This window comes from Dermacentor albipictus, chromosome 9 (assembly GCF_038994185.2).
Source record: "Dermacentor albipictus isolate Rhodes 1998 colony chromosome 9, USDA_Dalb.pri_finalv2, whole genome shotgun sequence".
NCBI classification, from domain to species: Eukaryota; Metazoa; Arthropoda; class Arachnida; order Ixodida; family Ixodidae; genus Dermacentor; species Dermacentor albipictus.
The window spans coordinates 81,394,919-81,410,805 of record NC_091829.1 but is presented as its reverse complement, the minus strand read 5'-3'; the positions used below and the strand labels follow the sequence as shown (position 1 = coordinate 81,410,805).

Below are 15,887 nucleotides of genomic sequence, written 5' to 3'. Positions count from 1 at the left end.
GCATCCACCGATCGATCCGCAACACCCTTTGGTGAACGAATGATTTCGACAACCCGGTAGCGGACCTCACGAATTTTTGAATACGCGGAAACGACCTGGGTCAATAAGATGCAGCGCTTCCCTTCGTTCCACTACAGTTTCTCTAATATCTCAAAATTATGTTTTAAAGTGTAGCTACCTTCTCCCCGCCACCTTTTATGTCTTGTCGTAGCACGCGAGGGTTTAGTCGCCAGTTGCCATCTCCCAAGTTTAGGTATCACGTGACGCCTTACGTCAGGAAGGATGGCCTACATCTGACGCCAACGCCATGAGTGGCGGCACTGTCTATATTGCACTGCCTGGTTTAAGTCTAACACACATACATAAATTGCCAAGAAAATAGACGGAGAAACGGTTCCGAGGTAGTTCAAATGGTAAGAGTATCGAACGCGTAAAACGAAGATGTGGCTTCGTACCCCATCGGTGGTCATGTGTTTTCCATACACTTGGGCCTCCGCTTGTCCATAACTTTTACATTCGAAATGAGCAAACGAACAATTTCCCCTACGCTTCCCTTTTATTGCCTGTTGGCTTCACATGGTTGGGTTTTCCAATTATGCAGGAATTGCGGAAAGAAATGCGCTCAAACGCTCCCTAGACGACGCGCTCACCCTTCTAGAGTGTAACCAAAATGGGCAATGGGGCTTGGTGAGCAGTCTGCCCAGTTGCTTACTGTGCATGTGAACCATGTTTTGGTTCTCGTTGCATTTATTTTGCATTTATTCATATTTTTATACCGTCATCTCAGAAAAATATGTCAATACGTGGCCGGATCCCTCTGAGCTCCGTGATGCAAGTTTGATTCAAAAACATGTACAAACGCTCAAAGTGAGCCTTGCATAATCTTGTTCATCATGTGACTCCTTTATAATGCGCGAACGCTGAAATTTATTTTTTTAGAGGGAGGGGGGCGAAGGGCTGTCACACACGTCACCGGTATCTATTGCTTATTTGAAGCTCCTGAGCAATGAAAATGCACAAGTTTTATTGAAATAAAAGAAGTTTCTTGCATCCTATACCACGGGTAAATTTCTGAAATAACATTACGAGAGTCAAGGCACAGTTAGCGGGAATAATTCTGTTCGTTTTTTTTATTTCTTTTCATTATGCTTGCAGCCTACTAGCATTACTATACGGAAGGGAACTGTATTGTATATAAGGACATATATGTTTTTCAGGCTTTGTGCAACGTAGCAAAAGAGCGGCGCACTACGTCCAAAACCAAAACAACTCAAGTACTACTACGACGGTCCTACAATGATAACTAGGTTCATAGGAGAAGCCATAACTACCCCAGATGCCTGAAGACAAGAAGAAAAGAAAGACAATGTAAAGCCTACTAACTCGAAAACTAAACGCGCATAAAGTATACCAAGACACACATCACACCAACTAACGCCACAGTCAGTCCGTGTAAAGTGTAAAGCATTGCGCTGCTAAGCGCGAGACCGCGGGATCTTGATGGCGGGCTAGATGTAAGAACCACCATGTACTTATATATAGGCGCATGTAAATGAATTCCAGGCGGTGAAAATTAATCCAGAGTCTCCTACGACGGCGTGCCTCATAAGCAGATCGTGGTTTTGGCACGTAAAAATCCCTAATTTAGTTTTTATAGTGTAATAAAAATGGGTTGGAGGGCATACGGCATCCTGACTGAAAGCTTACCATTATCATTAAAAAGAAAGGTGTACAATCATTGGACTCTACGGGTGCTAACATATGGGGCAGAAACTTGGAGGCAGACAAAGAAGCTCCAGAACAAGTTAACGACCGCGCAAAGAAAGGTGTAACGAAGAGTCATAGGCGTGACGGTAAGAGACAAGAATAAAACGCTATAGATCAGAGAGCAAACGGGGATAGCCGATATTCTAGTTGACACTAAGAGAAAGAAATGGAGCTGGGCCGGTCATGTAATGCGTAGGTTAGATAACCAGTGGACTATTAGGGTTATAGAATGGGTTTCAAGGGATGGGAAGCGCAGTCGAGGACGGCAGAAGACTATAGGTGGGGCGATGGAATCAGGAAATTCACCGGCGATAGTTGGATTCGGTTGGCGTAGCATAGGGGTAATTGGAGAGAGAGAGAGAAAGCAAGGGTAGGGAAGGCAGGGAGGTCAACCAGAACAGCATCCGGTTTGCTACCCTACACTGGGGGTGGGGGAAAGGGGAATAGAAAGAGGAAGAAAGGGAGAGAGTTAGCACTGAGTACATGTGGGAGGGACACCTTACACAATGACACTATAAGCGGTCTCTTAAGCCCGTGCACTTTAAGTACCGCACTAGTGCACGAATCGCTTTTCGAGCCAGTGACGGTTGTGGCCACGGTCCGAGTATCTTTGACTCGGTGAATGGTCTCGAGTCTAGTCTGTGTAAAGTTGCCCGCAGAGGGAGGCGGTGGACATCGTAGCGAGGGCAGGTACACAATACGTGCTCGATGGACTCCTCGCACCCACAGGAGTCGCACATCGGGCTCTCGGCCATTCCCATACGGTAGGAGTATGCGTTCGTGAACGCCACTCCCAACCACAAGCGACACAACAAGGTTGCTTCGCCGCGGGAAAGGCTAGGTGGCAGTTGTAGCCGTAGCGTGGGGTCCAGTTGACGTAATCTGCAATTGAAGCCACTTGATGTCCAGAGATCTTGGGACTTCTTGCGCGCAAGTAGGCGAAGTTCTCTGGCAGCGTCCGACCTCGCCAAAGGTGTTGGACGCGTCTTTGTATCTTCGTGGGCACACTGGGCAGCCTTGTCAGCTAGGTTGTTGCCGACGATGCCACAGTGAGCAGGAATCCACTGAAATACAATGTGGTGTCCTCTTTCCAGAGCATGGTGGTGCAGTTCCCTGATTTCAGATGTCATTTGCTCGTAAGTTCTGTGACGTAACGCGGACTTGATGCTATGAAGGGCTGCCTTGGAATCACAAAATACGACCCACTTCTCTGTTGGCTCTTCGGTGATGTACATCATAGCGGCATGGAGAGCTGCAAGTTCTGCCGATGTAGATGTAGTCGTGTGCGACAGTTTGAATTTAACTGTAACGTTCTTGGCTGGAACGACGAATGCGGCAGTTGAGCTGGTAGGTGAGGTTGAACCATCGGTATATATGTGTATGCGGTCATGATACGTCTGGTGCAGTAATAGGAGTGTAAGTTGCTTCAGAGCCGGCGATGGATGATTGGACTTTTTTGTAATTCCAGGAATATCAAAATTCACTTGAGGCTGTCGCAGGCACCACAGGGGGGAGGAAGGCTTCGCCGCCGGTGTAAAACTTGCTGGTATGTACTCTTGATGAGCGTTAATCATTCGTGAAAAGGTCGCTTGAGGTCTCTCGGCTGGTAGGGAGGCCAAATGGTGGTCGGGGATCCTTGACAGATGGCGAATGTGCGCTCTGAGAGAGTCGACAGCTACATGTGTCTGGATTGTATGGTCTCCTGCGATGGCAATTGTTGCTGCTGTTGACGTGCACCGAGGCAGCCCCAAACACGTGCGTAGGGCTTGACCTTGTATGCTCTCCAAGGTGCGAAAGTTCGTCTTGCATGCATTGGACAACACTGGTAGGCTGTAACGTAGGAGTCCGAGAAACAGAACCCTGTACAGCTGCAACATAGAATGGACTGGTGTACCCCAGTTTTTCCCGCATAGAAATTTGAAGACTTGAGCAATGGCGACTAGCTTCTTCTTCAGATAGACGCAGTGAGGGCTCCACGAGAGGTTGCGGTCAATGATGACGCCCAGAAACCGATGTGTCTTAACATAGAATACAGCTTGACCATTGATGGTAACAGGATACGATGACATTTGTTTCCGCGTAAAACCAAGTAATGCGCACTTCTCAGTAGACACACTGAGGCCTTGTTCTCGGAGATAAGAAGCCGTCATGGTTGCCGCCCGCTGAAGCCTGGCTCTTAGCTGAGGGCGAGTCACCGCAGAGGCCCAGATGCAAATGTCGTCGGCGTATATTGAGACATGTACTGTCTGCGGTAGGTAATCCGCTAGTCCTACCAGGACGAGGTTGAACAAAATAGGGCTCAACACTCCACCTTGCGGCACACCACGGCAGATGTAATGGTCTGAAGTTGGGCCGTCTTCGGTCTGTAAGAAAAAACGCCTTTCAGTCAAATAGTCTTGAAGCCATTGATACATCCGGCCACCAACTCCAACAGCCTCAAGTGAGTTTAGTATGGCCTCATGGGTGACGTTATCATAGGCTCCTTTTATATCCAGAAAAAGTGCCGCAGACAGGCGCTTGAGGCTTTTTTGATTTTGGACCCATGTTACGATGTCAATGACGTTGTCTATGGTCGTGCGACCCCGACGGAAGCCTGTCATGGCGTTCGGATAGATGTTGAATCGTTCTAGGTACCATTCCAATCGGGCAAGAATCATTCTTTCCATCACTTTGCCGACGCAGCTCGAAAGCGCAATCGGACGATATGATGAGATCTCAAGCGGTGACTTTCCAGGTTTCAGAATGGGGATCAAGCGGCTCGATTTCCATTGTTTAGGAACGGCGCCGTTCTGCCAAGACTCATTGTAGTAGTTGAGAAGCTCATCACGTGCCTCATGTCCAAGGTGGCATAGGGCAGCATACGTGATGCCATCAGGTCCTGGTGACGAAGAACGCCTGCAAGTCACCAACGCAGCATCGAGCTCTTCGAGTGAAAATAGCACGTTGATTTCTGGTACACGTGCCTCAGGGATGTCATTCAATGCTGCGTCAGTAATGATGGCCACGGACCCAGCAATCCGTGCGCAGAACTCTTCAGCCAATTGAAGTTCCGAGCGAAGTTGGTAGAGGGCCAGAGCAGCGAAGGGCTTCCTTTGATGCGGAGATGAGCGAAGACCCCTAACCGTTCTCCATATGTGCGAGAGCGATTTTCGGGGATCAAGCGACTGACAGAATGTTTTCCATCGCTTATCTTCCAATTTATCCATGCGACGCTGGATTTTCTTTTGTATGCGCCGTGAAGCCCTCAGATCCAAGACGGACTTCGTGCGCCGATACCTCCTCTCCGCCTGTCGGCGTGTCGCACGCAGCCTATCCAGTTCCACGTCCAAGTCTGTTCGCCTTGTTGACCTTGTAAGCGAGCACATGGACGTTTTCAATGCCTCTGCGATTGTTTCTTCGAAAGTGTGTGAGAGGCCTTCCCGACAAGTGTCATCCATATCCTTCTTAAATTTTGTCCAATCAACTGTACGCAACACAGTAGAGGAGCGTTGGTCAATTCCTCTAATCGTTATGTATGTTGGAATATGGTCGCTTCCATGTGTTTCTACGTCTGTAAACCATTGGACGCTCGAGGCAAAGCGCCGTGACACCAAAGTCAAGTCCAAGCAGCTACTGTAGGTCGTGCCTCGCAGAAATGTAGGGCTGCCGTCATTTACACAGCACAAATCATGGTCGGCAGCAAAGGAGGCAAGGCTCCTGCCTTTGGAGTCCATTTTAGTGCTTCCCCATAGCTGGTGATGCGCGTTGAAGTCACCTGTGATAACCCAGGGACCATTGTTCATTAGTAATATTTTCTTGAGTCGTTCGCCGTCAAAGTGACCCGCTGGGGATATGTAGGCACCAATTAGTGTAAATGACACATTCTTCTTTTGGACATTTAGGCAGACATATTGGTTGTCGTCATGAGGCTCTATTGCGTTAGCGACATATGTGAAGTCCGTGCGGATGTAGATGATCACTTTCGTGCTCGCACCGCGTGTGGACGAGACGAAAGATTCATAACCGGACAGTCTGAGTGGAGTTGATGTATTTGGTTCGCAAATGACCAGTATGGGGAAGCGATTTGTGAAAATGAATTGGCGAAAGTCTGATATACGGGTCCTTAGACCCCTGGCATTCCATTGAAAGATCGACGCACTTTTAAGTTCAGTGCGGAAGGGGACTATTGGTCGAGCCATGGTGCTTAAACGATGCTAGCAAGCACTGGATTTAGTGCATCCAGTATTTGCAGAGCGCTTCGAGCTGCTGGTGTTTGCAGCTTGTTCAGTATAATGCGCATTGTATTAATTAGCGATTGCAGCATATCAGCCACCTGCCTGTCTTGGTCGCACACATCGCCGACAGTAGACGTCGGGGGTTGTCCAGCGAAAGTTTGCTGTGATTCTGTTGGTGAATGTTGTCGTTTTGGTAGAGCCGGCCAAGATTCGGCAGATGTGGCCTTCTCAGTGGACTTGCTCTTCGCGGTCCTTTCCACATTGTCTGGCCTAGGCGGTGGAGGAGGAGGTGGTGTTGTAGGAAGTGGCATGCGCCTTCCTTGAGAAGCCTGTCTTGAGGAGCGCCGGTGACGTGAACGTCGCTTCCTGATTTTTTCGGCGGCTTCGCGATGAGATGAATGATCTCTCGCCATCTCTTTCAAGATGGCCATTTCCTTCTTAATATGTGGGCACTTCTTCGATGAAGCTTCATGCGATCCTCCGCAGTTTGAACACTTCACCACAGTCGCGCCACATTTATCTGCAGTGTGGGGCTCTCCGCAGCGGGGGCATGCTGCCTGATTTTCGCAGACGCTGCTCACGTGTCCCAGTTTCATGCATTTGCGGCACTGGAGAGGTTTCGCAATGAAAGGCCGCACTGCATGTCTGAAGTGTCCAACCTTGACATGCGAGGGTATATGTTTGCCCTTGAATGCTATTTTCACGCAGCGTGAACTGCCTAGCCGCTTAACATCAACGATGACCTCATCATTGGCTGGCTTGATAAGAATCGGCAAGTCGTTATTAAGGATGGCGACGTCTACGTCGTAGATAACGCCGGTGACTACGTCAGATCCCAGAGGGATGTAAGAGCGCACCTGAATGCCATCGAGGTCCGTTACGCTGCGTAGAGTGGTCAAAGCAGCCGCATGCTGGACATCAACCGCCAGAAGATTTTTTCGGGTGTTCACTCGAATGTCCGATATTTCATTTGGCACCAAGGCATCCAGTGACATCGACACAGATTGCCTGTTAAGTAGCTTCATGTTGACGTTGGGAAGCAGGGGCACAAAGATGATGGTATTGGCGTCCGGCCTCTGTGTCTGTCTCACTGTTTCCGTGCTTGACGATGAGGACGTCCTGGTGTTCCGTCGCTTCGCTCTGCGGCTCTGTACAAGCTGGAAGTCGTCATCGGAAGTGTCCTCACTGCTGAGAGAGTAGACATGGGTGTCCTCGCTGTCGGTGTCGCTCTGCTGACCGATCCGCTTCCTGGAGGCGGCCGCCGCTGACGCCGCCGTCGCCGGCAGACGTGCGGGGTCGTCCACTTCCATTGCGACTGAGCAGGGAGCGAGGACCAGCGGATGAACTTAGGTTTTCACAGAAATAACCCGGAGCTAGAAAGAACAGCGCTGTATCAAAAGACACTTCGTCGTCGTCACCGGGGGGGGGGGTAATTGGAGATCGCAGGGAGAGCCTTTCGTTCTGCAGTGGACATAAAAAAGGCTGATAATGACGATCATGATCACGTATCTTGTATTTGTTACGCGTTTTGTTATTACCTACCGAGTATGTAACGTGTTCTCTTCTTTGTATACCCATACAGTTCCAGGCGTTTTATTACATCGCCTTATGAAGGCTGTTACATCTTTCAGATCTATTACCTATGTAACTGATTTTCGTTAGTGATTCACTTTAGTTTTCATAAAATAATTTGGCTTTGTTACTCAAAGCTCGTACTTGACCGTTACAGCTCCCTTGGTCTAATGGCTGAGTACATTCTGCACAAAGATCCAACGTTAGCTAAAAACTTTTTTAGCGACTAATCAAACAGTTTCAAGAATGCTTCCTTTGGGCGTATTGCCTATTTGTAGCGATTTGTCTTCCAGAATGCTGGTCGGGATTTTAGAGTGCAATTATTCCAAGATGTCTGATGAAATTACCAAATTTGCAGGCACAACTTGGAATTAGCTGGCGCTCATCAGCAGGGACAATTGGAGATCGCAAAGAGAAAGTGGTGGCAGTGGACATAAAGACAGGCTGACGATGACGATGCCGACATGATCCGCAGGCCTTATACTGGCGAACAACTTTTTCTTCTTTCTTTTCGGAGGGGGGGGGGGAGGGGGGCTTACAAAGCGAAGAATATGCATCGACTCTTGCATCTCTGCAGGAAGTATACCCGCCGTTTTGCTGACGTTTTCTTACGGCGAAAATAGAGAACAGTATTGTTTTGCTTTTTGACAGGTTAATGCATATTTAGTTGGCCTTTCGATACTTCGCACGCTCGAGACCATCGCAAGTTATACGCATTTCTCAAAGGCCAAAATTGGAGCCTGCGCGTAACGGTGAATGTTCGTCGCTCGCCCTCCCGACTGTCGGCTCAGCTGAGAAACTAATGGGCATGCTCAGCAGCAAAAAGTTGTCGAAACACAAAAAAAAATGTTTGTAGCGTCTACGGGGGCACCAAGCATATGCATTGAGAAATAACAAACGTTGGCACGTACAGTCAACCAAAAACGTTTACGGACCAAGAGATCTGACAAAAAGCTAAATATCTCCTCAGTCTCAAGACACAGCCTGTTATTTCTATTTCCAGCCTTTCGTGGCATATGGGAACAACATTATGATGCACAATTTTACTGGCTGCGTTTAAAGGCTGCTCGTATATTTTGAATTTTCTGAGATCCCATGGTCTGTAAACTTTTTTGGTCGACTGTACATAAATAGTGAACCAGTTGGCTTATGCTGCGTCGGCTCTACAGATGCCGGCGTCGGCTGAGAGTCCTAGTCCTAACCAACGCCGAGATCATACTACCGCTACGAGGCTCCGAGGCAGGCTGCCGTTGCTCGCTGTTCAGAAGTCGACGCACATGTGTATTGGATGTGTATAAACAATGATTAGCTTGAGCAATTTACGCCCAGTCCACTGTCTGCCTTCTCTAACGCTAAAGAGCTACACGAGGTTAAAGAAATCAAAAACGGAAACCCGTGCAAACATTGTCCAGATTACATTGTGCACATGTACACATATAGGTGCAGAAGCTCGGCTGTCATAGCTTTCACTTCATAGTGGAAAAAAACAAAAAGAGTTTACCGCGAGTATATCAGTCATGCTTATGTGGCATTTTTAATAACACGAGCCTCACGCAAATGCCGTACTCCAATAATTACCCGATGTGGCGAATAACTTTCGCCTGCAATGACCCCACGTGAAAAATAAGGAGTCGCTTGGAGCTCATTGGTTGCCAGGGTGTAAGCTCATTTAGAAGAGCGTGTCGCTCAAGAGTCTGCTGAGCCTTGTCGTTTCCAAGAGCACGTCATTTCCGTTGCGAAGCACGTGCACGAACCGCTGCAAGGTGCATTGTACGCCTTTCTGGCTTTCAAGCAGTAATCCTGGTCATCTCCTGCTGCAATGACGCGCGCTCATAACGACAAGGCGTGCCCCTTTTTTTTTTTGCTGTACGAACGAGTACACACCCCGTTCCCTGTAACAGAAGGCGCTATAGCAACGACAAACGCGCTGGAACAGGAAACAATTCGAGTGAGTGTCGCGAATGGGAGATTCCGCTCTGGGTGTTATGGCACTACCGTAAGGCGCCAAAGTGACGTGTGCTTCACTCCCGCCTACGCATGTACGCACGAAGGCAATCAACAAAGCAAGCCGGCACACGGTCGCGCATAGAAACGATGCTCATCAAGAGAGACACGGCAAGAGCAATGGTTACCACTGGGCTTTGTGCCACCACCTCTCCGGTGCGCCCATCTGATCGATGTGAAACGAGGCACTAATTTGCACCTGGTACCGCACTACGTCTGCTATCGATCGGCATCCATTGCTTGCGAAAGCGTGTGGGCGGCCACCCAGGTGGAAAGAAGCAGAGCGTTTGCATCGCTCACACTATGCCTCCATACTACGCCGGCTGTGACATACTTTTCCTGTGAGGGAACGACACACTACAAAGCAGCTGTGAGGGCACGATGCGCCATTTACACGTTACGCCTAAAATTTTCGTTTTCATTGTGTTTTCATTGTGTTTTCATTGCGTTCAAACGCTTTTCCAAGAGCAGCACATATTAGAAACATATTCTCGGAAACGGCTGGCCGGCTGCGTAGGCGGTATCGCCCAGTAAATACCTTGCTAACTTTTGAATAAGTGCGGTATTGAACGAAGTAGCGCGTGTATTGAAAACCATTCCAATGTGCAGCGCGAGGGTCTACGTAACTACCATCGTAAAATATTTCTATCTGACTTAGTCGTCGCAGTCTACCAGCCCGTGCCAACTGCCCGGCGACTTCCCGCGCTCCCTGCAAGCACAAGCCATGCATCTCGAGGTGTCGACAAGAGCCTTCCATCAATGACAGGCTCAGGGTGTGCACCGTACTTGAAGGCGTTCAACAATTTGATCTGTTTGCTTCCTTTCCTTGCTTTTTTTTCCACGAACATAATTTTGTATGAAAGCACGAACACAACGTTGGGTATATCTTTAGAGTCGTTGCGCCGCTATCGCTAAACCTCGTAATTGTACGAACCTACTTATATTCTTTTTCAAGGTTTATTTGACGCTCTGGGGGCTTCGAGAAAACCACGTCTACTATTTTGTCTTTTCTGTAGACTTATTCTGCGCCCTCACTGTCGCATTTTTGTTTTAGGCATCCGACCAAAGCACCACCGCAGGAAGTGGCAATTGTAGATTATGTCTCAGAATGGTAACACGCCCGCGAATGGTCATTCCATGGGCAAGTGACATAACGACTAGACAAGGGAGCAACATTGGAAACGTTGCGACGCGAAGCTTTATTAATGCGGTGAATTATATTAACTAAAATTGCAATTCATGCGGACGCACTCTGTCAGACGTACACACAAAGATGTCACCAAGGACGAAGGCGATGTGTTACGCTTCTTGAGGGAAGAATGGCGATGTCAGTCGTACGCACCGAAAGTACGGCATGCATCAAGTAGCATTTAAGAATTCTACACCTCTCGAGTCATTGCGGGACATGCCCATCGTGGATGACTGGCCAAGAACGGGCACATTCCCAGTGGTACGTACCAATTGGCTAAATTAAACAAATTCAAACAATCCGCGATGTATAATAAACTATTTAATAAACAAATCAATGTGCCTTAGACATATCTGTAAACGGTTTTGAAATGTTCACGTCTTATACCGCAATCATAGTGGGACATCGCCATTATCGATGATAGGATAACAATGCGGATACGCGCATACTTAGTGTCTAAATGAAAAGATCTACACTGAATCGGAGAATCCGGTAAAAATATTTAATGATTCTGATAATTGATCGGTGTGCGTTATTCATGCGTGATGGAGTGCTTTATCGGTGGGCTTTACAGACCTGTGAGTGAACATTATATATTCTCGTTTTGAGCGGGAATTATATTGAGTATATTTTATTAATTATATTATTATAATATAATTATTATAATATAATATATTATATTATATTGAATAATACTAATTAGGTTATTACTTGGTCAGCATGCAAGGGTTGTATAGGCCACTTCGCTGGTAGTTTCATTTTACATTTCAAAATATATCCACCGAGAGAGCGGCCGTGCTCCAAAATTCTGTTTGTGCCCTTGGACATATATTCCTTGACAGTTCTTTATGTGCAGTAGAGGCTTCTTGTATTAGCTGATTTCTACTAGATTTCGTTTTAGTGTCTCTTGTCATGTCACTGTCGCGAATTGCCGACCTTCATTGATTTCATATGTTTCGCTAAGTCTAATAAACTTCTCTTTCCGACCTAACAGCACACATTAGCCTGGAGCCAGGTAGCCACGCAAAACCTGCAGAAAGTAGGCAAAGAAAGATTCGCTTCAAAAAAAGGGCTGTGTTGCATGCTTCATCTATTTCTGGCCACGGTACTCCCGCTTTTACGTAGTGGGTATATATATCTATATATATATATATATATATATATATATATATATGATTGTTCACCGGCTTTATAGGAACAAAAGATCGTTAGTACAAGGGACTAATACTGTAACGTTTACTCCACGGATGCTTTTCCCGAACTCGGGTTTGCCGCCTAATCAGATCGTAGCTTTGGCACGTAAAATAGATGAACTTATTTAAATGTAATGAACACGTAATCATACGTAAAATGTGGACCTCTCCCGAAGATAGTGCAGTCTAAAAGTCTAGGATGATCGAAATTACTGCAATGAAAAAATTAGCCCGACGCTTCTCCTATTCCCCTCACGCGAGGTTGGACGTCATAGAGTGCCGTGTGCCGTAAGTCCGCCCCAATCGCGCTCACAACCAGCTAAAGAAGGTTCTGCCTTTTATGGACTTCGAATGGAGGTTGAATTGACTTCAACTTGATGTTTTCATAAAATGCGCATCGTGCTGTGAGAGAAAAGTTCAGGGTGATTATCTAGAACACGTACAGACACACGCACATACAAATACTCACACACATATAAATGTAGACACACACATACAAATACACATACGCACATTCAAATACACACACACATGCAAATACACACAAGCACAGATGCAAATACATGCACACATGCAAATACACGCGCGCAATACAAATACACGCACACATGCAAATACACACGCGCACATACACACACACATACATATACACACACGCACATACATATACGCAAACACACAAACAAATACACAAGCACATACACACACATACATATACACACACGCACATACACACATATATAACTACACACACATACAATTACACACATGCACATACACATACATACACACATATACAGATACGCAAACTCACATACGGATACACACATGTACATACAAATACACACAGGCACATACACACACATACATACACATACAATTACACACACGCACATACACACACATACAAATGCACACGCACATATACACGTGCACACACATACAAATATACACACATATAGATACACACATACACAAGTACACACGCGCACAAACACACATATACTTATACATACAAACACACACACACCAACACACGCATGCGCGTGCCACGATATCGAAACTGGCGCGCAGCAAAAAGAAGGGATTACATGTCTTATCCTGCCGCCACAAATTACTGGCTACATTTTTGCTAGTTAGCAGTCACAATTACCACATCCATATGCCGAAACATGCTTTCCACGGCTATTCACGTGTATAAAGAAATCGGTCTGCTGAATATAGTGACCAATATTTCCCTGCCCGCCTTTTCTTGGAACGTGCACCCCCCCCCCCCCCCCCTTACGAGTGCTCCCAAAAAACAGTCTATACTGTCACGGCATCCATGCGTTGTCTGGTGCATTTGTACGAATGGATGTGACCGTAGATTTGTCTCTCAAGTTCGTGCGCATAAAAACTGCAAGTATTACGTTTTGGTTTTAATTTCTAACCTAAGAATAAAGGCGTTGTAGTGTTACAACAAGGTTAGGGCGACTGGCGGATGGCATTGAAGTAACCTGGAATGATTGAATTTACTGCGGCAAGTGCACGGGATCCACCACTCAATTGCGGTTCATTTCGTATCAATTAACTATCCTGAAGTACGTGGCAATTAAATATTAATTGTTTTTAATGATTTCTGGACCTCAGCGTGCGGCTATGTATTTTGAATGCCGAGAGATACGGCTCAGCTTGCCCTATGAAAATCACTAGCTAGGTTATCGCAGACAAAAAAAAAATTGCCTCCTCCTCAGGCCACGACGTTGTCGGTCATACCATATCACGCTTTGGACCACAGCCTCCGGGCTTGACTGAACAGAAGATGTGCTCCCCGGTGAGCGACCTTGGAGAAGGTCGTCGGGTCAAAAGGTGTGTGTGTGTGCCGCTTTCAGCATATGATTAAGTGGACGCCATTTAGTCTAAAACATTGTTCGCGATTTTAATTTCGAGTTCACTGACTTTGTTAGCGCAATTTGATTTCTGGCTAACTTTCAATCGCCTAATGCGAACCTAACAGAAAAGCCTTTTCACTGTACTAACTCCAACAAATATCTTAGGTTATGGTGATGTATCCACGATTCATCTATTTTCCATACATCATAATAAATTATTTCTGTTTCATAATCCTGTCGCAAGAAATGTATGTTTCTAGCCCATCCAGGAGAACGCCTTAAAGCCTGCACTTAGCGTGACTTTTCAAGCTGAGTTGCTCAGTAGTGCATTGTCAAGCGCAATGAGAACAGAAAAAGGTAGAGACAAGTATGCTTTAAAAAATCACCATTCAAATTCCACGTATAGCATTCCTAGAGCGTGCGTCTCGCAGAGCCATCAGCGAGGTGGAAAGTGGGTAATTCCGGCAACCCTGTGACGGCAAGCGATGGCGCTTGGCGTGTGACTACACGGATATGCATTTGCACAGTATCGTGGCCTCGGTGCCACCATGACAATTTCACACAGAGCGACAGCTGCGCAGTAATCAGTACTGCATCGCGCTCCATCTGCGTGTCAAAGCGCGAACCCCAGGGAACGCATTCCGGCCTTGATTACCGGGCGCTCATAACGCAGTCAGGGGTGAACGCGACGCAGTTTCGTCAAAGAAACGTACGAGCAGCGGGCTCAACCTGGCCAATGCTGCATTTGCGTAACGGCCGTGGAGGCACATTAGAGCCGGCAGCGTATATTCTCGCCCACCGGAGACAAGCATAGACTGCGGTGCACGAATTCAATGTCGCGCGCTTTGTCGACCATGTTACATAGGGCGGGCGGCAAACGAGCGACGACTCGAAAAGACTCGTTGTAGACTTCGCGTGAGCGAGCTTTTCCCTGTCGCATTGCGAGGGCTGTTGGTACCGCAAAGACAGGTATAATTGCCGACTTTTCATGAAACACTTGGTTCTTACGCACCCTGAAATAATTCTGCCATTTTTACTCCCCAAAACTACAATTTTCATTGTGAGGGCATGCGCCGTGTTGCCGGACTGCGGAATAATTTCGACTATCTCTGGTTGTTTTTATTGTGAACCCAATACACGGTACACGAGCATTTTTCCATTCCGACTTCATTTGAGTGCGGCCACTGCGGTTGGGATTCGAACTCGCGACGTCGTCCTCTGCAGCGACGTCATAGCCACTGACGTTATAGCCACTGAGCTAATGCTGCTAGTGTTTTTTTTTTTAATGTATCCTCCGTATATCTATGAAATAAACACGAACAACACTACTCTAAACCTTTCCAGCTTTCGAACGGTTAAAGGACATAAGATTAGAGTACTGGTTTTCCCTTTCAGTGACCCGTACGGAATAGCTTCGATTAATCCGCAGTACATCGGAACATTTTACTTGCGCGTCAAGAAGTTGCAGAGTCACTCTCACTTCAGAAGTCTAGCCGTATTCGCACTCATGTTCTAGCGCAGTTTCCCAGTAGGCGTCTATATTCCAGTGTACATCTCAACACAGGTTAATGAGAAAAATAGTTACACTTACCAATGCCGCGAGAGCGGCAAGGTGAGGATCCAAGAAGCATCGGTAGACAGTGTCTCGTATGCAGTTTCTGCACATTGGCCTGAAAATTAGAGAAAATCGTTTTGAGAATCCAAGCTGTGTTTCTGAAAGACGTAGATATACGTATGGGTTTTGCGACATCCTTCGTGAAACACTGAATGATGCTCGGAGTTTATGCCTAACCTCAACCGTGACTTTCCACACGCCGTTTATGAGAATTCAAAGAGAGGAACGGTTTTCTCGACTGTGGATGTTCCAGGAAGGAGGTGCCGGGAAGCAAGACTGCAGGGCAGAGTGGTGTTATACACTCGAAGCTGATTCCTTTTTTAAAATTGTTCTATCCTTTTGAGAGCTGCTGTTGTGATTTCTCAAATTCACAGACAATGGGCCGTTCAAAGGCTCGGTTGACTACCCCCGATTGTTCGGGTACTTTGAATATATCGTAACGAGTTTAGTGAAGCTTTAAGC

General features: G+C 46.8%; 1 protein-coding gene across 3 annotated transcripts in view; it reads right to left on the bottom strand.

Moving 5' to 3' along the window:
* Nucleotides 1-15,887, bottom strand: part of LOC135914993 (protein O-mannosyl-transferase TMTC1-like) — a 107,879-nt gene that overhangs the window by 35,933 nt on the left and 56,059 nt on the right. For all 3 annotated transcript variants that reach the window (XM_065447925.2, XM_065447926.2, XM_065447927.2), the window contains one exon: nucleotides 15,402-15,480. In XM_065447925.2, the coding sequence (XP_065303997.1) occupies nucleotides 15,402-15,480 (79 nt within the window). The remainder of the gene's footprint in view (nucleotides 1-15,401; nucleotides 15,481-15,887) is intronic.